This window comes from Centrocercus urophasianus, unplaced genomic scaffold, assembly GCF_019232065.1.
Source record: "Centrocercus urophasianus isolate 14NV4802_14NV808 unplaced genomic scaffold, USGS_Curo_1.0 seq_50, whole genome shotgun sequence".
NCBI lineage: Eukaryota > Metazoa > Chordata > Aves > Galliformes > Phasianidae > Centrocercus > Centrocercus urophasianus.
The window spans coordinates 197,063-224,797 of NW_024885089.1; the positions used below are offsets into that span (position 1 = coordinate 197,063).

Genomic DNA, 27,735 nt, shown 5'->3' on the forward strand with positions numbered 1-27,735 from the left:
GGGGGAGGGGAAGGGGAGGTGGAGAGAGTGGGGATAGAGGGAGGGGGAGGGATAGGGGGAGAGGGTGAGGGTTAGGGTTAGGGGAAGGGGTAAGGATAGGGGTAGGGATAGGGATAGGGATAGGGCAAGGGATAGGGGTAGGGGTGGGGCAAGGGCAAGGGCAAGTGTAAGGGCAAGGGTAAGTGAAGGGGCAGGAGTATAAGGGCAAGGGAACGGGTAAGGGAAGGGGAAAAAGTAAAAGAAAAAAACTAAAATGAAAAAGAAAGAAAAAGGAAATGGGTCAAGGAAAAAAAGAAAAGGAAAAATAAAAAGGGAATAATATAAAAAGAAAATAGGTAAAAGTAGAAAGGGGAAAAAATGAAAAAAAAAAAAAAAACAAAAAAAAAAGGAAAAAAAAAAAAAAAAGAAAAATAGAAAAGAAAAAAAAAAGAAAGAAAAAAAAAAAAAAAAGGAAAAAGAAAAAAAAAGAAGAAAGAAAAAGGGGAAAAAAAGGAAAAGGAAAAAAAAGGAAAAAAAAAAGAAAAAGAAGAAAAATAAGAGAAAAAGAAATGGGGAATGGGGAAGAAAAAAAAGAGAAGAAATGGGAATAAAGGTGAAAAAAAAGGAAAGAGGAAAAAGTAAATCAAACCTTTAATTTAATAAAAAAAATAGCCAGTGGGTTATTTGTAATTGCCTTTCGCCCCCGCCCCCCAAAGAAACCATTAGTGTGTCAACTTCTGTTTCCTCGTGGATTATTTCTCTCCTCATACACGTTAAATTTTAATCACTGGTGTTTGCTCTCTCTGCTCAGCAGGAAGGTGGATTTGATGCTAGAAACCATGTTCCATCTCTCCCTGTGCTAACACTGAAATACTGGAGATGTGTTTCCCTGGAGCCACTGCAGAGCTGTGTGTGTTTGGAGGAGGAACGAAGCGCTGGGGGCTGTGAGAGCGATGGAAAACCTGAAGTGGGCACTCACTGCAGCTGCCCCAGGAGAACTGGTTGTCGTGGGTTAAAAAATGAATTAAAAAAAAAAAAAAAGGGTTAAAAAAGGAAAAAATGGTTAAAAAGAAGTCAACCTTAAAAAAAAAAAAAAAAAAAAAAAAGTCTGATGGATGCATGGAAATGCTTCCAAAGCAGAAATGAGCAAACATTCCCAATGCAGACGGATGGCATTGCAGTCTCTTTTGGTGCCCTGACCTCTGTGGGGATGAGGAGGTGGCAGTGATGGCCATCCCTAGAGGAGCTGGAGCTCCCAGCAGTGCTGGCTGAGGGCCTGAGCTCACCGGTAGGTGGGAGCGGAGCTCTGCGGATGGTCAGAAAGTGATTTCCATGCTCAGTTCTCAGTTCATGAAATGTACTTAAAGACTTCAGCTCCCGCCTTCGTGTTTGTTATTCAGAGGGTTTTGGCCACTCAGAAGCCAGGCAAATGGCTTCAATGGCAGAGAGAATCACAGAACCGTGGAACCACAGAATAAAAGAATCGCTGAGGTTGGAAAAGAACACTAAAATCATCAAGTCCAACCCCAACCCATCCCACCATGCCCACTAAGCACGTCCCTCAGTGCCACATCCGCACAGTTGTTGAACACTTCCAGGGATGGTGACCCCACCACCTCCCTGTGCAGCCTTTGCCAAAGAGACAGACCCTTCAGCAGGGTCTTTTGTGATAGGACAAGAGGAAATAGTTTCAAACCAAAAGAGGAGAGAGATTAGATATAAGGAAAAGTTTTTTTTATGATAAGGGTGGTGAAGCACTGGAACAGGTTGTCCAGAGCAGTGTAAAATGGAGACAGCCAAAGTCAGGCTGCATGGGGCTCTGAGCACCTGATGGAGCTGTGGGTGTCCCTGCTCACTGCAGGGCGGTTGGACTAGATGGCCTTTAAAGATTCCTTTCAACTCAAACAATTCTATGATTCTATCAAATCCTGACTCACACAGAAAGGAGCCCCCGTCCCCCCGTCCTGCTCTGACGCAGGAGGAGCTGCAGGGCTGCAACTACATCTCCATGGGAGACAGATGCTCATACCCTCCTGATAAGAGCTGCAATAAATTCCCTGGGAGCAGCAGCTCCGAGCACTCTGCTGTCAGCTCTGCACACTGGGATGCGTCCAGGGGTAAGGGCTCTGTCGCTGTGCTACGTGCAACAGGTTTGCACTGAGAAGGATGGGGTTTGGTCTTGAGATCCAGGGGAGCTTCAACCTACTTGTCTTTATTTTCCTTGCTTCTTTACTTCTTCCTGGTGATTTATACATAAATATATCTATTTTCTTGCATTAATTATATTATTTGGTCCTTGCTATTGCTTGGAGGTGCTTGGGGACGATGAGAAGCCCGCTCTCTTTTTCAAGTTAGTGACTTGCATGGCACTCACATCAGATGATAGAGGGTTTGGAGGTTTTGCTCTTTTCTTCAGGAATAAAATGATAAATGTCATTGCCTGGGATGTCAGGAAACCACAGGAGTGTTGGAGGCAGCTGTAGCTCAGACTCTGCTCATGTTGCTGCTTTACTGCTGAAGCAGCCACAAGCTATAGGAACCCAAATGCTAACTGATAAGTTGGCTCAGTACAGACTTCTGATGGATATTTCAGTATAACTGAACAAGTCCCAACCTTAATCCTGTACGTTAGGCTTTTAAGTCCTGCATGTTGCTGTGACATTTCTATTAGGTCAAATGAAAAGACATGCAAAGTGAAATAAATTTCCTTTGAGATCCAATTTAATCTCCAAAGAACAAACATGGAATACAAGATGTAGAGATTACTACAGATAAGCTACCAGCTCGATTTATGCTTTGAGTCTTCGAAGGAAGACTGAGATGATGTTTGCAGTAGGGACAAGATGTCTCAAGAGAATGGAAAAGGCTGGGGAGCCTCCATCTCTTGACTGCAGCATTAAACATGAGCTGGATAAAAGTGGAGTCTTTGAGAGCAAAACTGGAACTCTCTGCTTCTCAGAACGGCACCCAGCTCACGTAGAGGATAAGAAGAAGTCATGAACCTGAGCGAAGTGCTAACCCACAGCATCTTCTCCCAAGGTTGCAGGACATCGCTGGCCCTGACAGTAGAGCCAGGGGACCAAGCCCCAGCAATGCTCCCAGCAGCCATCCCCACGTCCCAGAGCTGGCTGGCACGGGGCCGGGCATCACGGAGGCTGGCACTGGTGGTGGTTTTCGTCGCACTGCTGCTGGACAACATGCTGCTGACTGTTGTGGGTAGGGCGTGAGCTGCAGGGATGGCTGCAGAAAGCTGTCAGCACGGGCTGGGGACAGACATGGGGACGGGTGTGGGGACAGGCAAGGTAAGAGCAATGGGGACAGGCAATGAGACAGCAATGGGGACAGGCGTGGGGAAGGATGGGTGAAGGAGCGTCCAAGCATCGACACCGAGCTAGCACCATCCAGTTCATATGCATGCTGAGCCACAAATTCAAGCAAACCCACTGATGAACACTCTCCTTGGCTTTTTTCCCAGTGCCTATCATCCCCACCTTCCTTTATACAATAGAATATGAAGGTGCCAACAGCTCTGCTGCCCTGCATCAACCCGAGTCACCTCCCTCAGCCATCGAAGATCCTCCTTTCTCCCCCATGTCCTCCTATTTTGACACCAGCACCACGATGACCTTGGGCTCCCCCAGAACTATGGAGCTGCAGACAGGGACCAGCGCCAGGCACCCACAGCATCCCCCTATGAGCTCCCCATCACCCAATGACTGCCCACAGGGTGAGGAATTCCTCACGCAGGAGAACATGCGTGTGGGGCTGCTCTTTGCCTCCAAGGCTCTCGTCCAGCTCCTGGTCAACCCCAGTGTGGGGCTGCTGACCAACAGGTATGTCTGCAATCTACTGCGTTCTAGTCAAGTGGCAAAGATCTGCAGTCACATAATGATGGGATCTGGTGAGAGAATAGCAAGGAGAAGAGTGCAAGCATCACAATAGGAATGAATTTTGCCTTTTTGAAGAGCCTACAAATGGTTTGCAAGCTTGCATTATAAAATAAGCCTCACCTGTTGTTCAACATCACATCAGAACATTTCAATGCACATAGGCATAGCTCTACCAGACATATTTTTCTCTCATTCCAGGATAGGATACCACATTCCCATGTTCATTGGTTTCGTCATCATGTTTCTCTCCACGCTCAGTGAGTACCACCCCTGATTTGCCCTCCACACACAGCAGGATGTCCCAAAATGAAAGCAGCAAAGGAGATAACCACCTGCTCTGTCCCTATGCATGAGATGCTGGGGACAGGGAAGGACTCAGCTGGGCACAAGTGGTTGCTGCTGCACCTTAACAGGGTTTTAGATGTGCAGCTCTGCTGGGCACTGTGTTTCTCCTCCTGCAGTGTTTGCATTTTCTGGCACCTACACGCTGCTGTTCATCGCTCGTGCTCTGCAAGGTGTTGGTTCCTCCTTCTCATCAGTTGCAGGTGAGCGTGTTGGGTCACTGCATGCTGTGAAGCCCTATGCCAGCTGGGTTCAGTCATCACTTTCGGTTCTCTCTGCTCCCAGGCTTGGGCATGCTGGCCAGCATCTACACAGATGACTTTGAGAGAGGCAACGCCATGGGCATCGCTCTTGGAGGGTTGGCCTTGGGTGTGCTGAGTAAGGACCTGTGGCTGCTGGGGGTTTTACACCCACAGTATCTCCATGCTTTGCTGCTTGGTGCTGCTGAGCAGCCCTGGGGTGGGGGGTCCCAGTCTCTGCTCCCCATCCATTTCCAGTGGCTCTACCAATACAGTCCATCATTAGACGTGGGTTTGGGCTAAAGCCAGTTGCCTGCTGCGTGGTGACACAGCTTTTCCCTTGCAGTCGGGGCCCCATTTGGCAGCGTGATGTACGAGTTTGTGGGGAAAGCCTCCCCCTTCCTGGTCCTGGCATTCTTAGCCCTGCTGGATGGAGGTGAGGGACCACGTAGTTAACACAATCCAAAAGCAAACAACTCACCCAACCATTAAACCAGAGGACATGGAAAGACTGAAATGCAGCCATCTCAGAAAGAACTTCTCAGAGCTCTCACAATTAATACAGCATCAGTTACTCTGTTATTGCTAAACCATATGCTTCCCACCACCAGACGTGTGACATAGCAATACAGTAAGAATTAGTCCCTCATTACTTAATGACCCCCTTGATTGCTTTAATGGCTCAAATAGCACATCAGTCAAGCTCTCTGAACAGAATTTCTCTGCAGAAGGCACACGTGGTGCTGCCTGCAGCATCTTCATCATAATACAAAGAAATGGGATGTTGCCCATGAATGGCAATCCCTATTCTCTCTCTGTAGCTGTGTTACAGATTCAGGCCACGACAGCATTCAGAATTACAGATAGCAGAAACACACATTTTTAGTGGGAAGTATTAAGCTAATTAAATTACAGTCACAGTTACCATCTTTGCCTAGATGTAATGTAAGACATCTTTAATGGAGCATGTAAGAGATTTTGGAAAGTGAAATGTAGGTTCCCTATGCTTGAAGGTTGTTTTTTTCATCCCATTCTTTTCCATGTCTCATTTTGGCTATGCCCCATTTGAAATCCCCCAGCTGACAGCTCCCTGGATGACGCCCCAAAAGCATTGGGGCTCAGCCAACGATTGATGCCCCTCTGAAGGAAAACCACAGGGAAATTTAGCTTGGAGCAATACTAACAGCACAGTTACCCCCCCCTTTCCCCCGCCAGGTTTGCAGCTTTGCATTCTGCAGCCCTCCAAGGTCTCCCCTGAGGTGAGCATGGGCACAACGCTGGGGCAGATGCTGCAGGTGAGGGGTGGCTCGGACCCCCACCTGCAGCTCCCTAAACCCCCATCTCAATCAGAGCACCAGAGGCACACCAGTGCTCACCCTGCTGCGGGACCCCTATGTGCTGGTGGCTGCAGGTAACCTCTGCGTTCCCACATTGCCCCATTTCCTTATTTCTATTCAAAACAGCAGCAAAAGAAGCCTTAAACAGACATTTTTGCATTCTCTCCCCATCAGGAGCCCTCTGCTTCTCCAACATGGGGGTGGCCATGCTAGAGCCCACCTTGCCCATCTGGATGATGCAAACCATGTGCTCCCCCAAATGGCAGCTTGGTAGGTGCTTCACTTTGCAGTCCTCACTCCTCAGCAGCAGATTGATGCAGTTTGGTCAGAGCAGGTCCTGCTGGGCACTGCGGGATGGGCTGAATATCTCTAATATCATCTTAAAAGGAAGAAAACATATTCCCACAGAGCGATGCCAGGCTGTGTGCTGCTCCAATTTCATTTGGAAATGTCCTTGGTGGTAGCTATACAACGTGCTTTTCACTATTATTGAAAAAATGGTATAGAATCAGTCTCCCTACCACAGCAATAATGGTGGAAGAAAGGCTGAGTAGGTCAGGGTCGTGCTGGGCTGAAGTCATAGCAGCCAGCTGGGTTTTGCAGAGGCAGCTCTCAGTAGAACACAGCCATTTAGAGATGGTGTGTGCTAACTACCAGCTGCCTTGAAAATGCGATATGGAGATAGCACTGTCCTATAAAAAACAAAAACTAATTGTTCTAAAATCCAGTTGGCTGGGAAATAACCTGGGGGACACCCCAGGCAACACTTAGAACCCAAACTGAATTGCTATCTGGAAGCAGCAGTGCTGAGATAACCCTCCTAATCAAGTTATTCCCTGGTCAGGCAGCAGCATCCGTCCCAGCAAGAGCTCAGGGTGATTTGTGTGATTGAACACAGGTGGGTGAATGTAAGGAAGCACCTCAGGGCACTCAGAGCTGCTCTAGTCACTGTTGAAATCAAAGGGATTTTTGAAGTTACCCAGAAATGGGGAGAGAGCAGTAAGCTGGCAGCAAGAAACCCTCAGACGCACTGTACTCGAGATTTGGGAGTGGTCTGCATTTAGATAGACTTCAACCAAAGCCCTCTACCAAAAAACCTCTCATAAACACAAAGAACTTCATTACTTGTATGCTTTCGTTTGCCCACTTCCATAATTCTGAGGAAAATGAATAAATAAAACAGAAGAGCTTGGACTAAACCTGCAGAATGAACAGTGTTCTGTGGCTGTCAACAAGGAGAAAGAAAGTTAAATATCATTCTGCGTGTCTCAACGAGGAAGTTGTCTCAGTGAAATATAGCTGATGCGTTTTATCTAAAGTCAGCAGGAGAGTATATTAAAAATAAACAACTGGTAAATCAGCAAGCAGTTCAAATATTGACTTTTGACTCATAATGATTGTAAGCTTTACATTCAAGCAGCTTTTTTGTCCCTCTTTATTTAGCCAAAAGCAGAAGGCAAGGGGAGAAAGATGGACAAGGAAGAAGTGATGACAGGAGAGAAGGATGGGCACAGAAAGCTCTGCAGTTGGCTGCAGCTGGTTCAAATCTGGGTGACTCAGTTTCTCACCCTGCAGAAAGAAAACTCACTTTCTGTGCCTCTCTCTGCCTTCACAGAGGAGCAATGAGGCTTTGACAGAGGACAAGGAGAAGCAGCATGGAGCCTAGAGACACCTTCTGTGTGTGCTGGATCTCTGCATTTGCAGAGAGATTGCACACTCTCTCTTATTCTCTCCCCTAGGGATGGCATTCCTTCCTGCCAGCATATCTTACCTCATTGGCACCAATCTCTTTGGGCTCCTGGCTAATAAAATAGGCCGGTAAGTGAATAGCAGTAGCCTCAGCAAGGATCCTGCTTGCACACACTGAAGGAATCACCCTCTGCTGCCCTCGTTGCAGGTGGCTATGCTCCCTGATTGGCATGGCTGTGGTGGGGATCAGTCTGCTCTGTGTGAGTACCTCAGGGCAGCTCTAAGACCTGCTCAGGGATTGCACCACAGATCTGTTTCACAGAACTATGCTGTGCCTCCTCACCTTGAAGCTCTTGTGGCCTCATTCACACCTTCTCTCTTTCCTCTCTAAGGTGCCCCTGGCAAAAAATATTTATGGGCTGATTGGCCCAAATGGTGGGCTTGGCTTCGCCATAGGTAAGTGGTCAGTCTGTACAATTCCCAGCACTGCCCTGAGAAAAATACCTCATGATCTCATGCTTGCTCCGAGCAGGAATGGTGGACTCCTCCATGATGCCTATTATGGGTTACCTCGTGGACCTTCGCCACACCTCTGTCTATGGCAATGTCTATGCCATTGCAGATGTTGCCTTCTGCATGGGCTTTGCAATTGGTATGGACCCGTGGGGTGTTGTTCTCAATGCTTTCCTCCACCCACTGTCCAATGGCAGCAACTGTCACTGAGTCTGTAGCACAGCCATTGCAGGCTTTAGATCCCTTCCAAAGTGGAAGAGCACCTTTTGCTCTTTTCCTGCCTCCTGAGCCTTTGTTCATATTTAAATGTGCAGGTCCCTCAACAGGCGGTGCGATTGTACGAGCTATTGGGTTTCCCTGGCTGATGGTCATCATTGGAGTTACCAACATTGTTTATGCTCCTCTCTGCTGGTTCTTGAGAAGCCCTCCTGCTAAAGAGGAGAAGATAGTGAGTGTACTTGACTGCCCTAAAGTATAGGAGCTTGATAATCCAGAGATATGTGGAGGGAATTAGGATAAATTAGCCAGGGACTGGATCCTCCTAATTCACAGCTTGTATTCCCTGGGCTTTCTCTAAAGCTAGCAACGCTTCCATTTATTATTAAAATTAATGGCCACTTTTACTAAAACATCACTTCTCTCCTTTATGTAGGCAATTTTAAGCCAGGAATGCCCCATGCAAACCAAAAGCTCCACCACTCAGAAGCCACTGCGGGATTTCCCTCTCCCAGACAACAGTGATGTGGAGGCAGAAAATGTGGAATAGCAGCAAGGCTGCATGTCCTGCTTGAAGCTATGTTAAGTTCACAGAGCAATGTATCTCTCAGCACCCAGGAATAACCCAAGACCTGTAGGCACAGGACGGACATGGGCTGTACGTTCAGCTGTTCTCCTGGCAGTCAATCTACATCAGGGAATGCACTTGGAGGCTTCCTGCCCAACTCTGCCACCCCTTTGCTGGGTGACATCCAGGAAGGTCACTCAAAATCCACCTCAGATGTAAAAAACATACAATGTAGAGAATAATGCCATGCTGTCCTGGGCTGCCAGCCCACACAACAGGGATAAGACCAACACCTCCCCCACACGAGTTGCATTCGTTAATGTCTTTTAAGTGCTTATTACTTTGGGAAGAAAAGCACCAGAGAAAACCAAAATGAAGTCAGCAGCTTCAGGACATCCCTTCCTCCAGAGTTCTGCTGTAATCCCCGGCACAAAACCTTTCTGTATCAGCAGGATCCAATAAAGACAGCTCTGTCCTGTTCATGTGCTCCATGCTCACTTGAAGGCAATTTTTAAAAGTTCCTTGTTGTCTCGGTACAGACTGTGCTTTCTATTTACGTGCTATTCACGTAAGGGCTGCTTGTACTGCCCTTCTACCATTCGTGAAGAACTCTTGAGAAATTCACTTAAATATAAGGCTGAAAGTTTTAAGCCTTTAGACGCTGCTTCAGTCACTGAGTTCACCTGTGATTACAGTGACAGAGCGTTACCGCAGACGCCTTTAGCTGAGATGAGGTCACGGGACGTCTGCGATCCCAACCAATCGCAACGAGTAGCTCCATTTAATGCCCATTTTTGCAACATTCCAGCCACCAGCTGACGGAACCACACCGCGCAGCGCTTCCCTCAGCCCTGCAACGCGCCTCACACCGCCGCCATGACACCCCCGCAACTCTCGCGAGACCCTCGCAAAAAGTCTCGCGACGCTCACGCGAGACTCTCGCTTCCCGGATGCCCCGCCCCCTTCCGGTGATGGCGGCGCTCTAGGCCGCGCGGTTCCGCGCCGCCATGCACTCTGATGATGTGAGTCCGCGGCACGGTTCGGTTCCGTTTTATCCGCCCCCGCCGCAGATAATTAGCGGCTAGCCTGGGGCTGGGTCGGTTCGTCCGGCTCGGGCAGTCCCTCCCATCCGCGGGAAAATAACACGTGGAGGCGGCTGGATCGAGAGGCAGGAGCTGGGGCAACGTAGAGGGGATTTGGTTATGCTGCATCTTTTCCCTGCAGTGTGGGTCCCCTCTGTTACAGCCTTGCTTGCTCTGGGGATTGGAAGGATTACGGGGTCCTAGGGTGCTTGCTGACCTGTGGTTTGTCCCTGCAGATTGTCTGGGACACGCTCGGAAACAAGCAGTTCTGCTCCTACAAGATCAGGTGAGTGTGTGTGCATGTAGGGGTAGCGAGCCCAGGCAATGCACAGCTCCATCTTACAGCTCTCCCTTCCAGGACCAAAACCCAGAGCTTCTGTCGCAATGAATACAACCTGACCGGGCTGTGCAACCGCTCCTCCTGCCCGCTGGCCAACAGTCAGTATGCAACCATCCGTGAGGAGAAGGGTGAGTGCTGGGACAGCCTCTGCTCACAGCCTTTGGCCTGTGGGAGCAACCTGGGGGCCTGGCTCTGTGCCCCACTCCATGTTCAGGTCTCAGTGGGGTCATGTTCTTCTCTATAGGCCGATGTTACCTGTACATGAAGACCATAGAGCGCGCTCCGTTTCCCCGTCGGCTGTGGGAGCGGGTGAGTTGATGAGAGCAGACTGCTAACCAAGCACATTCCACCATCATGTACCTACAGGCGGGGGGCAGTCGAGCTCCTTCCAAGTCCCCTTCGCTCCACCCTTCCCCTTTTCCCCAGGTCCTGCTGAGCAAGAACTATGAGAAAGCACTGGAGGAGATAGATGAGAATCTCATCTACTGGCCACGGTTCATCCGACACAAATGCAAGCAGCGGTTCACCAAGATCACCCAGTACCTCATCCGCATCCGGAAGCTGACTCTAAAGAGACAGTAAGTGACACCAAGAGTGATTGTGTTGGTTTGACTTAAGGCTGTTGCCTGTGCACTGAGCTGCTGCCACAGGCTGTGTGCAGAACCCTTTCCTGGCTCCACTGCACCTGCAGTGTGTGCTGCTTTCCTGCTGGCTTTGGCCAGCTTCTAAATGAACCAGCTTTAAACTGATGTAACAGCATCTTAATATGCATAGATAGATGCACCTAAACTCGTTACACCCGCATTTCTAATGATGCAGCTGCTGGTTGTTGTTCTGAGCAAGCATTTGCCCATCTGCTACACAAGAGGCTGAAAGGTTCATTAAGCAGCTCTTGTTCCCTGCAGGAGGAAGATCGTTCCATTAAGCAGAAAGATTGAAAGGCGAGAGAAGAGGAGAGAGGTAATGACTCTTGTCATCTCCTGTCTGTTGCTTCTGTTTCTCATGCCTTTGAGAGAACTGACACAGGTCCTTTTTTTCCTCTCTTAGGAGAAAGCCCTGATTGCTGCTCAGCTAGATAATGCCATTGAGAAGGAATTGCTGGAAAGACTGAAGCAGGATACGGTAAGAGTCACTGCCTTCAGAACACAGCAGTACAACTGCTTCTACTGCCTCAGTCCTTTCCCAAGATGCTGAGCTCCTCATTCTTCAGGAATGCCTATTTCAGCCTGCTGTGGTATAACTGTACAGGCCTCAGATGACTCTGCTACCAATGCCTGCTTCTCCCTGGGCTTATAGAAAGTATTTGTTGTTGTTGTTGTTTTCTTTTCAGTATGGAGACATTTACAACTTCCCCATTCATGCCTTTGACAAAGCCCTACAGCAGCAGGATGCAGAAAGTGAGAGCGAGTCTGACATGGAAAAGGAAGAAGATGATGATGAGGTAATGCTTTCAACCAGAGCATCACAGCTAACCCTCCCTTGAGATGCAACAGCTCTAATTCACTTGCAGACTGAGTGTTCAGTGTTAGTGCCAAGGGAGGGGAACAGATCAGGAGAGGTGAATACAGAAAAAAACATGGGCAGGTCTTGGTCTTTTTGGCTCCTACACTGTGAATTGTGATGGGGTATTTCTCAGCCTATTTCTGACTTTGTTTCCTCCAGGACAAAGATAAAAGAGAGTTTGTGGAAGCAGATGACAGTGACCTCAGCGACTTTGAGGTAAGCGAAACAGCAGGGATAAACTGTCAAGCTAAACTGTTTGAAAGTAATCTCTGCCGGCCTGGGGGCTCTGGTGATGGGATAAGAGCCAGTAAATCACATTTGTGGGATATAATGATTCAGTTGAAGAACTGCACAGTGTCCACCATGGCCTAGTTGCTCTGGCTAGACAGCTGGGAGCCAGGAATTATAAAATGGAATTGGATACACAAGATAATTTTGCAGGAAGGGGAGGCTTAGTTGTACAGTGTGCTCTGATTCTTTTCCTTCCTCAGGACATGGATAAGTTAGAGACAAGTAGTGAAGAGGAGCAGGAAGATGAGGAAGAAACAGAGAAGAAAGCATCTCGCTCCACATCTAAGGGGAAAACTCCTTTGAAAGGACCGACCAGAAGAAAACGCCCTTACATTGAAATAGAGTATGAGGAAGAAACAGAGCCAGCCACCAAAACAAAAGTGTCCTGACTCCTGAACTTGCATTTTTTTGCTGAATGACAACACCAGATGTGTCCATTAGAACTACTGCAGCTTTCACCACTTCAAACAGGATTATCAAAAATTGCTTTTTCAATATTGTAGCTTAATAATTTTTTTTTTAAAAAGGAGATGAGGATTTTTGTCCTGAGCCCAGGCAATCGCAGCAAGTCTGTACAACTGTTGTATAAAGTGTAGTTTTAAGACCCCAACTTCTGTACAACCACATGAGGCTCAGCAAGGACTGCTCCACAAAAGAACCTGGACTGGAGACAATGCTGCTTTGTTCTCAAGCTGGAGAAGCCTGCTTGGGGCTAGGAGAGCACTGAAGCAAACCTTGTTTGAGGGAGGTGTGAGACAAAAGAGGAGAAGGACAAAGTAACTTAAATAAAAAAACATATTTTACTGTACAAAAAGCAGAATGAACCTTGTCTTGCCTCACGTGTTCTCTTGCACTCTCCTGATGCATTCCCGCACACGGTTCTCCTCACAGCAGCTGTACACACCTTCCAGCAGAATCTGAAACAGGAAAAGCATCAGCTTCCATTGCCCTGGCACACTGAGATGTATGGTGCAATCAGCTGTGCTCAGATGCCCTTGAGATCAATACAAAATCCATTGCTATATATCAGGTCCTCTATCAATTAAGCCAAGTACTGACAGGGTGGGTGGAAATACTGTTGGATTTAAGAAACAAATGGGCTCTTGCATGCACCATGTTGTTTTGTTTGTTTGGTTTTTTTTTAAAGGGGGAAGAGCAGAGATAAATTATTACTGGGTCCCCAGCTCACCTTCACTTGTCCTTCAGAGCACCGATCCAGCAGGATGAGGCACTCGGTGGCTCTCTGGAGCAAGGCAGCTCTCACTGGCTCTGGTGTTGAGCCCTGGTCAGTGTGGACATCCCAGATCATCTTCAGTAGGGCTTTGAGCAGCACAGGGAGCCTGCATGGCATTCTGAGAAAGGAAAGAGCGTGCATGCCTGAATATAAAACCTCTTTGTGAGCCAGGCAAAAGCACAGCCTTGCTTTGCAGTTCCAAGCAGAAGTTGTTAGTGGCTATTTACACGTGAATCTGGATTACAGGAAACAAATGCTTCAGTGATGAGGCTGAAGGAATGCCCACCAGAGGAAAGACACAGGCCCTGAACACAGAGGTAACTTTAACAGCGCAGGACTTGCTCCACAACTCTGCCACACAGAGCGCATAGATTGACTTTTTTGGCAAGGTTACACTTTTAGAGCAGGAAAAAGATAAAAAATAAAGATTTAACTTTTGGGCAGGGTTTTTCAGGAATGCAGTTGTGCTAGTGATTGCTCCCTGTGAGAAGCTTCCCTCCAGGTTTCAAGGCCTTTGCCTCAGATAACACTAAGTGTAGCTCTGAAAGGGCCAATATCCATTCAGGAGATGCTTTCTGCAGCATCCTTCACCCTAGATCAGTACCTGGGCCAAGCACGCTCTATGGTGCACTGCAGTGTCTCCAGTATTCCCAGTCTGGCTTCTTCCTCAGGGCCATCAGAGACTTCCAGGTAACCCAGGATAACCCTCTCTAGCCTCTTCAGGTGCCGTGCTATCAGGATGCCAAGTCTGTCAACACAGAGCACGCACTGAGGAGGGAGATGTATACCAGGGACAAAACAAGGTCCTGCAGGGTTGTGGTTGCTGCTCTCACCTCTGCACAAAGGCAGGCAGGGTTTTGGCATACACTCGCCGCAGTGCGAGCCGATGCTCTGGCTCCATGTGGGTCAGAACCAGCTGCAACACCTCATCACAGGGTGAGGTTGGCCTGGGTTGTTGCCGCTGCGCTCTTTCCAGGACAGGCAGCAAGTCCAGCAGGCACAGCAGTACTGCCTGGTGCAGGATGGGAAACCTGTGCAGTCCCTCTGACATAAATTACACGCAGTTTCCAGCCCCTACAGCTGCAGCCCCCATAGACTTTCTGCCTGCTTCCCCCCTGGCTGGCCACTTCAGCAAGGCTGCCGCCACCTTTGACATTGTTCCTGAAATCTGCTGAGTTACTTTGTCCCCTGGATGCAAATACCTGCTGTTAACAACCTGAACTGGGAGCAAACAGGTTCTGCCTCCTCATGCTTTTAGCTGCCTACCCCACTTAGGGCTGATATGCAACAACATAAGGCAGATTAAAATTAAGTTCTGCTATCTTACCTGGATGAGAGGAGCCTCTCGTGAGTAGAGGTGATTGTAAAGGGCATGGTACACAACCTGAGCCCTGTTGAACTGGCACAGATCAGCACCTGGCTGAAAGAGAGCACACAACATTATTCCCAAGCATCACCTTCTGTGCTCACTAAACCTAATCAGAGGGGAAGTATTCACAAACCTAGGCTTTGTAAAAACAGCACTCAGGAACACTGCTTACAAGAAAGTGGGACCAGGTGCCATAGCAAATGCAGCTTGAACCTTGCCATGCACAGGAGCAGCCACTTTCCCTTGCCTCCCCAGCTGCTGCTTAGCAGTTCCTTTGGCATTAATTTAATACCCTGTCCTGTAAATTATTGTTAGGCTGATGCATGCATCATCTGAATTCAAAATATGGCAAAGGAAATCTTTGCTTGCTGCAACAAATAGGAGAAATACAAGCTTAAAAAGAGACAGCATGGAGCAAGGGGGAAAATTACAAGGTTAACAGAAGAACCATGAGCAGAAATTTTGGAAACCTGACAGGTATCCAAAACCACCCTTCCTTCAAACAACAGCCAGGAGGAGATCCAACTTCCCCTTACCACATTGAGAACGATGTGGTGCAGGCAGTGCACACCCAGGACTTTGTTCTCCTCCCGAAAGTCATCCGAGATGAGCAGCGATGCGGGGAGGACGCGCTCCAGGTGCTGGCTGAGCCATGGCCGGGTGATGTGCAGCAGCGTCCAGGAGAAGACGTGCTTGGTGGCTGGGTTGCGCTTCCAGGTGTCTCTAGGAATACAAACAGGAGCCCAGAGAATCATTGAATAGTTTGAGTTGGAAGTTGCAACAAACTTTTTCCTTATATTGAGCCCAAATCTCCCCTCTTTTAGTATGAAACCGTTTCCCCTTGTTCTATCACAGACCCTACTAAGGAGTCTATCAGACCCTACTAAGGAGTCTGCTCCTTTAGATACTGAAAGGCTGCTTTGAAGTCTCCCCAGAGCCTCCTCTTCCTGAGGCCGCACACCCCTCAGCCTGCCCTCACAGGGAGGACGCTCCATCCCTCGGATCATTTCTGCGGCCCTCCTCCTAACGTGAGCTCACCCTGCACGAAGTCACACACCAAATCTCCCCACGTTTCCCACCCAGGACCTGCTCCTCCCACTCACTTGCCCAGCCGCGGCCTCAGCAGCCTCATCACCGCCGCGAATCCTCCTTCCTCCTCTTCCTTCCTCCCCCGAAGGAGCTCCGCGAGAGTCCGGCAGCCCGCGGCCCGCACCAGAGCCCCCAGCAGCTCCGTGGCCACAGCGCGGGACCTGACACCGGTCCAGGCGGCCTCCTCGATGTGCGTCACCGCCAGCACGTAGATGTGCCCCATCACACTCCGCAGGACCGGCTCCACGGCGGGCCCCAGCGACTCCTCGGCCTTGGCAGCCTCTAGCTTAGCGAGGAGCCGCAGGAACACACCGCCGACATCGGCTGCTCTCTCAGCTGCGGCCGCGTAGGCGCCGTCCCCGTCGCGGAGCTCAACCGCGTCCTGCTCGCGTTCCGGGAGGGCCGCGAAGGCGCTCAGCGCGGCCGCCAATTCGCCGAGCGCGGCAGGGCTCCCGGCCCCGAACAGCCACCGCGGCTCCGCGGCCTCCAGCAATGCCCCCAGCTCCGTGATCACACCGGGCCGCTGGGAGAGGAGCTGGCCGAGCTGCCGGAGCACCTGCTCGGCCGGCGGCTGAGGCTCCATGGCACCGCGAGACCTACGCCGCTCCGAAAGCCCCGCAGCGCCTCATAGCGAACAGCAGCTGCCTTCACGCTGCCGTAAACCACACCACGACCACAAAGCGCGCTGCTGTCATAAAACCAGAGTCCCCCGCTGCCGTAAAATCAGATTGTGCTGTAAATGGCGAAGTGGGCGTGGCGCCGCGCGAATAAATTAGCATAGGTAATAAGAACCCTGTGCGGAGTTATCGTGCACACCCGAAGACGCGTAGAAAGGCGATGAGAGCCGAACTGAGCTGTGTCCGTAGGCAGAGGACGAGAGGTGCAAAAGACAAGGGAACAACGAAAAGAGTTCGCCTCGCCGTGAGCTGCGGGTGAGGTGCACGGCAGTAGGGGCGGGCGCGGAGGGGCGCGTTTTCGATCCTTCCGGTTCATAGCGAATGATGAATGGGAGTGGCACGCGGTTGCGTGACGTGTGCGCCCTCAGTTACGACGTGCACAGCCCCTTCTGAGCGCCGGAGGGTCGCGTTGACGAATCAGCAGTTTGACGAATCAGCAGTTGTGTTTGGTTGTAGGTTTTTAATTACCACAGCGAAATAACGAACTTCGTGTGGGTTTTGGGTTCTGTTCGCGGCTGGGTTTTCCCGTTTTCGGGGTATTTTAGGGTGCTTCAATGTTATTGCGCAGCCCTGCTGTTTTCTGCCCCGCATTTCACACTCGCATTTCAGCCCGACTAACAAACATCCGTTTAATCTGTTTTACGCAAACCTGTACATTTCTCCCCCAAAAGGGGGGGGAGGCTGAGAGTCCGGAGGGTTGGGGTACAGAACGCTCTGAGCAGGGAGCAACGCTCTCAGCTCCACCCAGGCGGTCCCTGCAGAGCACATTGGGGTACAAACAAACACCCCCTACCCCCCTCCCCGAAACAAAGCGACGCACCGTGAGCCAAACCCCGGCTCACAAAACCCCAAATCCTTCAGGATTAAGCTTTCATTTTCCTGCGAAAACCGGCGGGGCCGCTCACACCATTTCATCCAGCAGAGTGCCGATGCTGGCGTGGGGCTGGGCTGGACCTGCCATTGGTTTGTTGCACATGGGGCACACGCAGCGCACTTCCAGCCACTTCACCAGGCACCTGCGGAGCAGAGACGTGGGGAGATGTAAATCCCCAGAAAGGAATCCCCTGCTGCCCACACACCCGTACTCACTTTCGGTGGAAGGCATGCTGGCACGGCAGCACCCCCAGCTCCTCCTTCACCTTGAAGTCCTCCAGACAGACTGCACAGGTCTGCTGCAGGGGGTGAGAAAGAGGTGAGGGTGAGCAAGAATGCATGGAACCCCAAGTGATGTCCATACACAGCCCCTGCTAGAAATGCTGTGGCTGGGGAAGCCCTGCTGCTGGAATGCCTCTCCCCGGGTATTCCCAGCCCCACGCTGCTCAAGGAACGGTTTTGCTTCCTGATTTTCAACCCAAAACTATTGATTCCAGCCTGATGCTGACACATCCCTGTCCAACTCTGTCACCATACAACCCCAGGAGCCCCATGTGAGCCCAAAGGATGGAGCTGTGATGAATGCACCATACTCACCCCATGCACATTCAGCCTCCGGGCATCGCCTTTCAAAACCACCTGGGAAGGAGACAGCAGATGAGTATCAGGAGCAGCTGGGGACTGATCCAGTGGTAGGTTTGTATGAAGCAAGCATGGAACTGGGAAAAGTCCAAGCTGGACCAACAGTGCCCATGTGCTCATCAGCCACCTCAAATGGGGCTCCGGGCTCCTGTGGGACAGACCCAGCCCTTAAGCTTCACTGAAATGAGCCAGGCAGGGGCAGGTTGAGCTGGGCACTGCAGCTGTGTGCCCAACGTGTTGGTGGGTAAGCTGGGGACAAGAACCATCACACCCTGCTGCATCCTAACCAGCTGCTCCCACCTCCTACATCGACCCCACGTCTCTAGAGGCATCTGCAGAAAACAGCCATCAGCCTTACCTCCTTGTACCCAAATCTCTCACTCTGTGCCTGGTGCCGCAGTTTGCTAGAGATGGGGAGAAAAAAAAGCACCGTGAACTTTACAGCATCCCCGAGAGGAGCATCTGAACAGCACGGATACAGTTCCAGGATGCTCCCTAAGTTCCCCTCCCAAAGCCCCTCTCCTGCAGAGCCGAGGGCTCTGCTCCACCTGCAGGAATCAGCAGCAGGCAGCGATAAGGGCCGACGGCCCCAATTGTTTGCCTTCGGAAGTCATTCGCGGCACAGGAAGCGCCCTATTTCCAGCACTCACCCACTGGCAGCTCCCAGCCCCACCACGACCTTGGCCGAGACAGACAGAGGAGAGAGCTGCTTGCAGAGCAACCCAGCAAAGCATAGGGGGAATGAGAACGCTTGCAGCCTTCACTTCTCCCCCAGGCCAGGCACTGAGGTGTGCTCCCAGAGCCCCCAAATGGCTGAGGGTTGCAGTGGGGCTGAGGCATCCTGCAGGGAAGGACAGAGCAACTCGAGCCCACAAGAAACGCCAGCTGCTGCTGCTGAGTTTAAAAATAGCCTTCCCTGAGCTGGGAGGGGAGTGGAAAGACATCCTTCTCCTGTGCAGCACTGCTCCTTCCCCTGCCCAACACAATGCATTGCTCCGCGTGGTCCCCTGAAAAACAAGAGCCCCTTCCTGCGTTTCCTGCCCTGCTCTGCCACAGGGGACCAGGGGACTGAGCCTGGCCCCAGTCCTTGGGACAGAGCCTTGTGATGAGCAGCTCTTGTGCAACGGGACAAAGCGATGGGCACAGTGGTCCAGGCTCTGCGGATGTTCCTGGATGATGAGTCCCCATCTGAACAGCAATCAGTGCTGCAGGGTTCCGGCTCACCTGATGAAGTAGCAGCAGAAGATGAGGCTGAGCACGAAGACAAAGATGCCGGTGCCAAAAATGATCATGTAGATGTTGAGTGGCAGGTCCTGGAATGTGATGGGGGGCATCGTGCAGGGTTTACTGGTGTAAATCAGCCCCAGACTGCAGGAGCACCCTTTGAGGGGAGAATAAAACTCAGTATTGAGATTAGAAAAAAGAGGAAGAAGAGGTGAAGAACAGAAGATGAAACTTACCTTCTGCCATGCCATACAGGATATGCCATACAGGGCAGGAGGTCACCCTGCAGACCAGGGCAGGAGACATGTGCAGCTCCTGCTCACTCCCATCTGTACTCTCCCAATGCAGTCCCCAGAGCCTCCCATCCCCTAACAAAAGCCCTGACACTGTCTTCTGGGCTGGAAATCAGAGATCTCTGCAGGGGCAGCACCACTTCTTTTGCCAGCACTGACTGCTGCATCTCCACAGACGTTGAGCTGCTCTCCAGCAGCACGATGTGCCCAAGGCAGATCTGTGCACTGCGAAGGATGGGAGGCATCCAGCTCAGGGATGTGCATCAGGTGAGCATCTGGGCTGCAGGAAACGAGGCTTTCCTGCCTACAGAGGGCAGAGCCACTGCTGGCCTTTGCCTCCTGTAATTGCTTGACGCAGCCTATGTGCCACTCATCTATGGAGCATGAAAGGGAGGATTTGTTTGTTGGCTGCTGTTCTCCCAGCATTCTGCTCTCCAGACCACCAGGTGCAGGAAAAGACAATAGGAAAGGGTTGCTTTTTTTTTTTTTTTTTTTTTTCTTTTTTTTTTTTGGGGATTTTTTTTTTTTTTCCCCTGCTGGAAATGATTGCAGGGGGAAAAGAAGAAAAAAAAAATATTAAAAGAACTATCTCAGCTTTTAAAAAAAACCCCACGGAACAAGCACATGAGGTAATGCTGTGTGCAGGGTGCACAGACTGCTCAGCAGTGCTGAGGGATGGAGCAAGGCTCAATTTGAAGGTGACCAAAAGGAGAACAGTTGTGGCAACGATCATAGTCCATGAGCATGCAGATAAAGCAATGCTGCTTCCACGTGTGAAAAGCTCCACTGCCACAAGAACTACGGCACCAGGAGCAGCCCCAGAACAAGCTAAGGGTTGGGAAGCTGAGTCCCATTTGGCCCTTCTTTTGATGGGAATGCAGGGCTGTTCCCACTCTTTGCCACTCACACACAGGGATTGGCAGAGCAGTAACATGGAGCAGGGGCACAGATGAGGTAGGAGAGGAGAAGCTGTAACTTACAGCCCCGTACCGAAGGAAGCAGACAGGAGCAGCTCTGACACGTCCCTGCCAGTCGCAACACAGCTGGCAGGGTTAATTTTAGACCCACCAGCTTAGCAAGGTTCATTCCTGCTAAAAAGGCGCTCAGGAATTCCCAAGGGCCAGAAGGGAGCACAGCTCTGGGCAGTGCCTGACCCGGCTAGGGAGCAGGATGAGTCCTGGAGCAGCAATCCCAGCCGTTCCAGCCAGACCCCCCGGCTCCTGCATCTCTTCCCAATGGAATTTATTAGCAGGACGGGCGCTGATTTGGTGCTGGGATTAATTAGCACAGCCCTTTGCCTGACAAAGGCTTTTGTATTTTTAGCTCGAGAGGAACAGAGCAAATCTGGTTTTAATACAGCAAGGGCCCGATGGGCACCAAACCCAAACCAACCAATGTAAGCCTCCCCAGGGCCAGTTCTGCACCTGAAGGCAGAGGCCTGGAAAGCAGCAGGCACGAATGGTGACTCTGTCCGTGCAGTGCTTTGTGAGCTGGATGCAGGCATGGGGTTTGTGCTGAGCACAGCTTCTCCCTCACCCCCAATTCTTGTTCAATCAAACAAATGGAAAACTCAGCAGGTCATTAAATAAAACCATTCTTTCCACTCCCGCACAAAAGCTATGAGCTTTGCATCACCAAAATTGAATGCAGCTTCCATATAATTTTTGCTGTGATGCTGCAATGGGCTTCCTGCAAAAGCCTGCCCTGTGCCAACAGCTCACAGCAGGGACAGTGCCCACCAAAGATCAGGGCTGGGGACCACCAAATCCCCCAGAGAACAGCTGAGCAATGGGAGGAAAAGCTGTGATGCCAAAGAGGAGCTGCAGTTCCAGGCCAGCGCAGCACATACCTTCTGTTATGAAATGGGGAGCACAACTATTTGTGTTGAAAACTCAATTTCTTTGCTGGATATCACGTTTATTCGCACCAATGGCCCCGATTCTGCGACGGTCCTCAAAAGTATACAACAAAGCAATTTTGCTGGACACCATTGACTTAAATATTTGTGAGGTCAGGGCTTAAGGCCAAAACACACACGTCAGATGCTTAAGGCCAGTCCTAAACCCACATCCTGGCCTTTACACAAGGGCAGGCTCTGTTCTCAGCGCTGCCCAAAGCCCAAACAGGAGGAAGCTGGGAGAGCTGTGGCTGCTCAGAGCCTCCCAAAGCAAACTCTGTGCCTGGGGCTGCTGCATTTGCTGCTGAGGAGCACTAAAGCAGCCCACGAGGGCAACCCATGGCTGGCACACGGGCAACCTGCCTGCCTGCAGGAGCACTGCTCACCCCAGCTGCACAGCACACGCAGGGCATTGCGTTACAGCAGAGGAAGCCACTGGTTGCATTATATTTAGCTTCAAAGGCTGTAACCCCTCCATAAATTAAAAGAACCCGGCCTTTGTTGCTGAGGCAGAGCTTTGATGGTGGAATTCCCAGCTCAGCTTCTCAGCTATTAGTCATAAAAATCAACCACTTCTCGTTTAAACAGAACTCCCTCACATGTGCAAACAGTTCCATGTTTCTGTGAGTTTCTTTCAGCCAGGAGCAGAGCGAGGAGCCGCGCCTGGGCTCCACTAACATAAGTTTATTCCACAGACACGTGGGAGAAGGGTTTGCATTTTGAGCAACACGAGCAAAAACGCTGCAAGTTTCATCAGCAGTGGGCTTGGAGCTCTGGAAGTGAACCAGAAACGAGAGGGAGGTGACCCTGACCCTGACCCTGACCCTAACCCTAACCCTGACCCTGACCCGAGTCCACAGAGCTCCGGGAGGAGCCAGAAGGCACCGCCCGGGACGCGAAGCAGCCTGGAGCCACCCCAACCCCTCAACCCCATCCCGGTTAGGGCTGCAGCCCCAAACCCCGGCCCCGCTCTCACCGTGGCACCACTGGAACGGGGGCATCCGGGAGCGGCTCCGCGGGGCCGGACCGGCTCCGCCGTGCGTAGCGCCGGGCCATGGCCGGGAGCGGGGCCGGGCCGGGCGGCAGGGAGCGGCCCCGGCCCCTCAAACTCCGCCCCGGCCCACGGAGCCGCCCCCGGAGCCGCCCCCGGTCTCGGAGCTTCGGGTTCTGCTCGCCCCGAGCCCCGCTCTGCGCCGGGGAGGAGAGCACCGTGCATCCCTGCGGGACGTCCCGCACGTTGGATGGGGCTGCTGGGGGATATCCCAGCCCATGGCAGGAACGGGAGCTGAAGGATTTTTAGGTGCCTTCCAACACAAACCCTTCTGTGCATCAGCCGTCCGGGGAGCTGTGCTGTAGGCGCTGAGCTCCCAGTGACTCTCAGCCTTGTGCAAGAGATGCAAAGGAGATTTGGGCATGATCAGACACTTCCCTCGATGAGCAGCATCCCTCACTGCTCATCGACCTCCCAGCAGAGATGCCCGGACACTGCCAGCATTCAGCAATGCACAGCACACCCAGCAATGCACAGCACCCACAGCAATGCACAGCACACAGCGATGCGCAGCACACAGCATATGCACAGCAATGCACAGCACCCAGTGATGCACAGCACACCCAGCAATGCACAGCACACAGCAATGCACAGCACACCCAGCAATGCACAGCACACAGCAGTGCACAGCACACACAGCAATGCACAGCACACAGCAATGCACAGCACACCCAGCAATGCACAGCACACCCAGCAGTGCACAGCACACGCAGTCTGACAGTAATTTCATTCTCTGATTCACCCCTTTCTATCCTGGACTGAGGATCAGGGAGGACTTCTGCCCATCCTAACCCTGAGCACACCAAGGCGATGTTCTTCCACACCCATGGCAGATTTGCAGCCTGAACACAAAGTCTGTCTCAAAGCACACAAGGGATGGCCAGATTTCTTCCTTAGCACTGCCTTTATTTGTACAGGTTATCACTAAGCACAGAGGACACCCAAACACTATGAATAAAGGCCTGTTTGCCGGGGACCATACGCCAGACCTAATTCACATCGCTGCACAGACCGAAAACAAATGGGAAACAAGACAAGGAACACACACAGCTTCAGTCTCCTGGGAGGGAGAGATGGGACAGGCTTGGCAGATGCATCTGCCACACAGGAGAACCAACCCTTGAAGGCTTCCAGGAGCCAACAGGGGTCCAGAATAACCTGAAACATGGGGCCATGTCTCTCCAGAGGCATCTCTGCACGAGCAGGCTGGGAAGGAGGCTATGCATTAGGCCTACCTAAGTGGCAAGATTGCAGGTTGAGGGCCTATGCTTTACCACTAGGAATAGCTCGCATGTCTGTGGACCCCCTCTGCTGGGGGAGACCGGTTGCATGGAACCCATTAGCTGCCAAGCATCTGCACCAAGAGGAAAGCCCTATCTACCTCTGCCACTCAGTGGTATGGGATGAGCACTGCACTGCTCCCACCACACAGCCCTTCTCATCCTCCTTCACGCGCTCCTCTTCAGCCTCAGGGCATTGTCCAGGGCGACCAGCTGGCGCAAGAACCCCCGGTTGGGGATGATACCACGGTGATCCTTGACCGTCTTTATGGCTTCTACGAGGGGCATGTGGTGGCGGATCATGAGGTAGGCGAGGACCAAGGTGGCCGACCTGCTCACCCCGACAGCACAGTGCACAAGGATCCTTCCTGTGGGTAAAACACAGGGGCTGTGTCACAGCAGGGTGAATATCCCAAATAGAAAGTTACTGAGGATCCAAATTTGCTGTGTGCATCCTGGTGCTGAAGTCAGGCGTGCAGCCTCCAGGGCTGCAGGTAGGGCCTCAGCTATAGCATGGCTATGATGCACAGTTGTCCCCTCCTTGGCAAAGGGTATCAGAGCAACAGGGTCTCCCCAAACAGTCTGAATAGGAGCAGCCACAGTGCTGGACACAGGCTGAGGCTGTGACCCATGGGGCCAGGGCCCATCTCCTCTTTGGAGGAGGTGATCCAGACCAGAAGATTGTTGGACTAGATTGCCTTAGTGATCTTTTCCAAACTTAATATTTCTATGATTCTGCAAAGACATCAGCCTGGAAGTAGCTTTGTTTCCTAGGATGCCAATCAGCTTTCCACCCACCCTCCGCATTGCCCACGTCTGTCCCAGCACTCTTTATCACTGACCTTCATTCAGCGCCTGATGGATGAAGTCAGCTGCAGGGTAGAAGTAGGGGCTCATGTCAAAGGAGGGCGAGTCGTGGGCCTCGATGCCCAAGTAGCGGATGCCCGTGCCCTCGTAGTACTCTGCACCCCCTCTCCATTTGCTGTGCGAGGCGTTGAGGATGTGGGTGATGCGCAGGTGAGCCAGCTCACGCCGGTTGGCTGCTATATCTCTGCAAGGAGGGAGAAACAGTGCAGGAAAATTGCACATTAAAGAGAAGTTTCAAATGTCCTGGTCAAGCATTTGCATCTGAGAAAGCCAAAGGAGAAGGAAAGATGCTGAACTCAAACTCACAGTGATAGGTAATCTCACAGTCCATGGGCACATGGTCCTTCCTCCTCCTTCAACCCATGTCCTCCTCTCCCTCACTTTCCCAACTTTCCTCTCCTAGTCTCCTCCATTTCAAAAACCATCCCTCATCCCCTCACTTCTCATCCCCTCGTGATACGTACTGATCTCCCAGGTAGAGTCCCGGCCAGACCTCATCAGCATGGTTACAGGCTGTCTTCCCTGTGTACAGCAACCGTTCGAGCTCGAAGATGCTGAGGATGGGATGGTGGTTGCGTTCCTCCCGCACACCCCGACTCGGTGACCTGGTGCTGTTCCTGGAGAACCGGGACAGGAAAGCCATTGGAGCTGCCGAGACCCACAAGGCATACCTGTGGGGTCTTGAAGGCCGCAGAGTGGCCTGGAGGTCTCTTCTGCTGCTGCTGCCACCCACGGTCCTGCGATGGAAGCGGTGGAGTTGCTGTTAGAAGGATGGGGAGCTCCCACTCCAGCCCTGCTGTAGAGCTGCTGGCCTGAAAGAGCCAGGCCCAACCTTCCTGCAGAGAAGGCATTGTACAGGCAGCTATCCAGTGGTTCCTGCTGTGAGACAGCATCACCTACGGTCCTTTCCAAGAAGCAATACTGCTGGGGAGCAGTTTGCAATGCCAGGGCTGAGGAGGGAAGCCAGAGAGGCAGCCAGATTGCTGAGTCTCCATGGGCTGAGGTTCTGCTCCAGCTCCACAACTTTGGGTTGAAGCCATATTGGCAAGAGATGCTCCATACAGGACCACCTTCCTCCTGAGCTGGCTCGGGGGCTTTGCCTGCCAGCGGGACAAAGCCAGCTCAAGAACTGATGCTGCCAACCTGTGATCAAAAGCAACGAAAGGCAGCCAGCTCTGGGCAAGCCACCAGGATTGGGGAGGAAATGCCCCAAACAGGTGGAGGATTCCATATGGCACCGTGCAGAGCCTGGCCCAGGCCCAGACTGATGCAGACCAGGCACAAAAGCCTGCAGGGAGGGAGTGCAGGATTAACCCTTCTGAGCACAGCAGTCCTGCTGCTGCTTTTGAACGTCAGGGCTGGTTTCAGGTGGGAAAGAGTTAAGTGGATGAGAAAGCTCATTTTACAGAGTCGGTCCTCTGGGACACAGCTCCACTCTCAGACCTTTGGATCATGGTGATACATGTCACCCATCTGCAGAAAACCTCCCTGGAGCAGTGGCAGTCCCTGCAGCCAGGCATTAGCTCAGAGCTGCCTTCTGCTGCCCAACCAATGCAACCCCTCAACATGAGCATGCAATCCCCACGCAGTTCCCCTTCCCACCATCTTGCTGCTGCTCTGAGCTGCCTGAGGGACAGAAGGTGTCCCCAGGGCCCTCACCGCAACCCCAGCAGCAGCTCAATTCTGCCCGCTTCTCCCAGGGACCCTGGGAGAGGAAGCTGAGTGACATTGGGCTGGAACAGATCACATCTCCCTGCTCTGACATTTCGCCCAGGGCATCTGCCAGCAGCCAGCAGCGTGGAAGGGAGAAGCCTCCAGCCATTTCTTGGCAATGTGCGTAGGAGAAAAATATTGCAAGGACATAGGGGAGCTCAGAGGGGGTCCAGAGACCCCTGGGTGTTCTCCTCCCCTCGTCCTGTGCCTGGGGTGCTGCACAGAGAGGTCAGTGCTGTCTGCACCCTCGTCCCAGGCACTGCTCCCCAGTTCTGAGCAGGGCTGGATCTCACCCTGACACGTCTTCTCTGCCCTGATGAATTTTGGACTCCTTCATGCTGGGAATTCAGACTTGGCAAAGCCCACCTGGAAAAGGGATTCAGTGTGGCTGCGTGCCAGGCCCTTAAACCTTGGGTGACCTTGGCTGCAGCGCAGCCACATGCCACCATAGGCAGCATGAGGAAACAAACAACAGAGGGGTCTGAAAAAAACACCACGTCATCATTACGAGGCTGTGCTGAGCCAAACAGCAGACCCCCTTATTGCTGCAAAACCAGTAATCCATACCTATGGGGGGGGGGGATGCAGCTCTAACCTCAGGCCCAGAGCTGGCTTCCAGCATCCCACCCCCAGCACACTGTTGTGCCTGAAGTGCTGCAGGGGAAGAGAAACTGCCCCGCATCCGAGTACTCAGGACAGACCCCACCCTCCCCCTATATGCACCCCATCAGAGCTCACAGCCCGCTCTGCCCATGGCTGCTCGGAGCCCCTCTGCTTGTCATGCCACGCTCAGAGGGAGGGGAGTAGCAGGAGAGCTGCCTGGAGCAGAGCACGCTCCCGGAGACAGACAGACAGACACGCAAGAGGGAGGAGACGCCCACCCTGTTACTCTACCTTGGTGAGGGCTGAGATGTCTCTGCTCCAAACGTGTGGTGTGCTCAGATCCAGTCGGCCATGTCTTCCTGCTGCTGCCGCCGCTGCTGTGGAAAGGCTGATGTATGAACATCTATTTTAAGGCATGACATGTCCAGAGGCAGGTTTGTTTATATCATGCTGTGCATGGATGGATAAGGGAGGAATGAGGGAGACGGACACAAACGCTGGCTCTCGTACAGGCATGCACACACCCGCACATAAATGCCCATTACTACGCAGACAAAAACAACAGCAATAATAGCAGCTTTGCTCTCACTCCTCCTCCAGCAAACCAAAGCCCCGGGCAGACAGAGAAGGGGAAAGGAAAGCTCTGATGCAGTGGTGCTGGTGGCATGGTTAGCATCATCGTACCTCTGCAGCTGTCTGTGGAGGATGCTCTGTCATTTCTTTGTGATAATTGACCCTGATGAGCTCCCTTGCTGGGGTCTGTTAAGCAAAGCTGGGGTTTGGTGACAGTTTCTTCATTTGTGAAGGAAATAAGCCTTGGGGGGGGTGGGGATCTGTCTTATCTATTGATACAGTCATGCCAAAGTCAGGGATAAAAAGAGGAAACTCAGAAGACTGAAGCTTTTTGTTTTGATGTCTTCTAAATGACATCGTT

General features: G+C 51.7%; 5 protein-coding genes and 1 non-coding gene across 10 annotated transcripts; 3 read left to right on the top strand and 3 right to left on the bottom strand.

Annotated features, from left to right (window-relative positions):
* Positions 1-2,073: 2,073 nt before the first annotated feature.
* Positions 2,074-9,273, top strand: SLC18A1 (solute carrier family 18 member A1). Its single transcript, XM_042835220.1, has 16 exons — positions 2,074-2,096; positions 3,019-3,195; positions 3,455-3,812; positions 4,068-4,126; positions 4,331-4,414; positions 4,497-4,589; positions 4,797-4,886; positions 5,666-5,709; positions 5,801-5,861; positions 5,962-6,057; positions 7,527-7,605; positions 7,685-7,736; positions 7,869-7,932; positions 8,009-8,128; positions 8,304-8,437; positions 8,642-9,273. The coding sequence occupies exons 2-16, from the start codon at positions 3,072-3,074 to the stop codon at positions 8,753-8,755; spliced, it is 1,572 nt and encodes a 523-aa protein (XP_042691154.1). The 5' UTR covers positions 2,074-2,096; positions 3,019-3,071; the 3' UTR covers positions 8,756-9,273.
* Positions 9,274-9,709: 436 nt separating this feature from the next.
* On the top strand, positions 9,710-12,813 carry MAK16 (MAK16 homolog). Of its 2 annotated transcripts, none has more exons than XM_042835268.1 (10): positions 9,710-9,795; positions 10,092-10,141; positions 10,214-10,323; positions 10,440-10,504; positions 10,622-10,773; positions 11,101-11,155; positions 11,243-11,317; positions 11,526-11,636; positions 11,858-11,914; positions 12,190-12,813. In XM_042835268.1, the coding sequence occupies exons 1-10, from the start codon at positions 9,781-9,783 to the stop codon at positions 12,376-12,378; spliced, it is 879 nt and encodes a 292-aa protein (XP_042691202.1). In that variant the 5' UTR covers positions 9,710-9,780; the 3' UTR covers positions 12,379-12,813. The 2 variants fall into 2 exon arrangements, with proteins under 2 accessions (XP_042691202.1, XP_042691203.1); XM_042835269.1 differs by having other exon boundaries at positions 11,526-11,631; positions 11,856-11,914.
* Positions 12,771-16,286, bottom strand: TTI2 (TELO2 interacting protein 2). Its single transcript, XM_042835266.1, has 7 exons — positions 15,696-16,286; positions 15,129-15,315; positions 14,551-14,643; positions 14,057-14,235; positions 13,828-13,971; positions 13,179-13,341; positions 12,771-12,906 (listed from the first exon to the last, which is right to left on the bottom strand). Exons 1-7 carry the CDS (start codon positions 16,262-16,264, stop codon positions 12,826-12,828), a joined length of 1,416 nt encoding a protein of 471 aa, XP_042691200.1. The 5' UTR covers positions 16,265-16,286; the 3' UTR covers positions 12,771-12,825.
* A 373-nt stretch (positions 16,287-16,659) lies between these two features.
* Positions 16,660-16,753, top strand: LOC122169274. Its single transcript, XR_006171539.1, has one exon. It is a non-coding gene; the product is annotated as a small nucleolar RNA U13 (small nucleolar RNA).
* Positions 16,754-16,835: 82 nt separating this feature from the next.
* On the bottom strand, positions 16,836-22,344 carry RNF122 (ring finger protein 122). 3 transcript variants are annotated; one of them, XM_042835233.1, is made up of 6 exons: positions 22,264-22,344; positions 19,098-19,254; positions 18,232-18,277; positions 17,829-17,870; positions 17,448-17,527; positions 16,836-17,374 (listed from the first exon to the last, which is right to left on the bottom strand). In XM_042835233.1, the coding sequence occupies exons 1-6, from the start codon at positions 22,286-22,288 to the stop codon at positions 17,260-17,262; spliced, it is 465 nt and encodes a 154-aa protein (XP_042691167.1). In that variant the 5' UTR covers positions 22,289-22,344; the 3' UTR covers positions 16,836-17,259. The 3 variants fall into 3 exon arrangements, with proteins under 3 accessions (XP_042691167.1, XP_042691166.1, XP_042691169.1); XM_042835232.1 differs by having other exon boundaries at positions 17,448-17,530; XM_042835235.1 differs by lacking the exon at positions 22,264-22,344 and adding an exon at positions 21,240-21,562 and having other exon boundaries at positions 17,448-17,530.
* An 829-nt stretch (positions 22,345-23,173) lies between these two features.
* Positions 23,174-27,336, bottom strand: DUSP26 (dual specificity phosphatase 26). 2 transcript variants are annotated; one of them, XM_042835230.1, is made up of 4 exons: positions 27,093-27,336; positions 24,950-25,222; positions 24,461-24,669; positions 23,175-23,986 (listed from the first exon to the last, which is right to left on the bottom strand). In XM_042835230.1, exons 2-4 carry the CDS (start codon positions 25,126-25,128, stop codon positions 23,787-23,789), a joined length of 588 nt encoding a protein of 195 aa, XP_042691164.1. In that variant the 5' UTR covers positions 25,129-25,222; positions 27,093-27,336; the 3' UTR covers positions 23,175-23,786. The 2 variants fall into 2 exon arrangements, with proteins under 2 accessions (XP_042691165.1, XP_042691164.1); XM_042835231.1 differs by lacking the exon at positions 27,093-27,336 and having other exon boundaries at positions 23,174-23,986; positions 24,950-25,218.
* Positions 27,337-27,735: the final 399 nt, after the last annotated feature.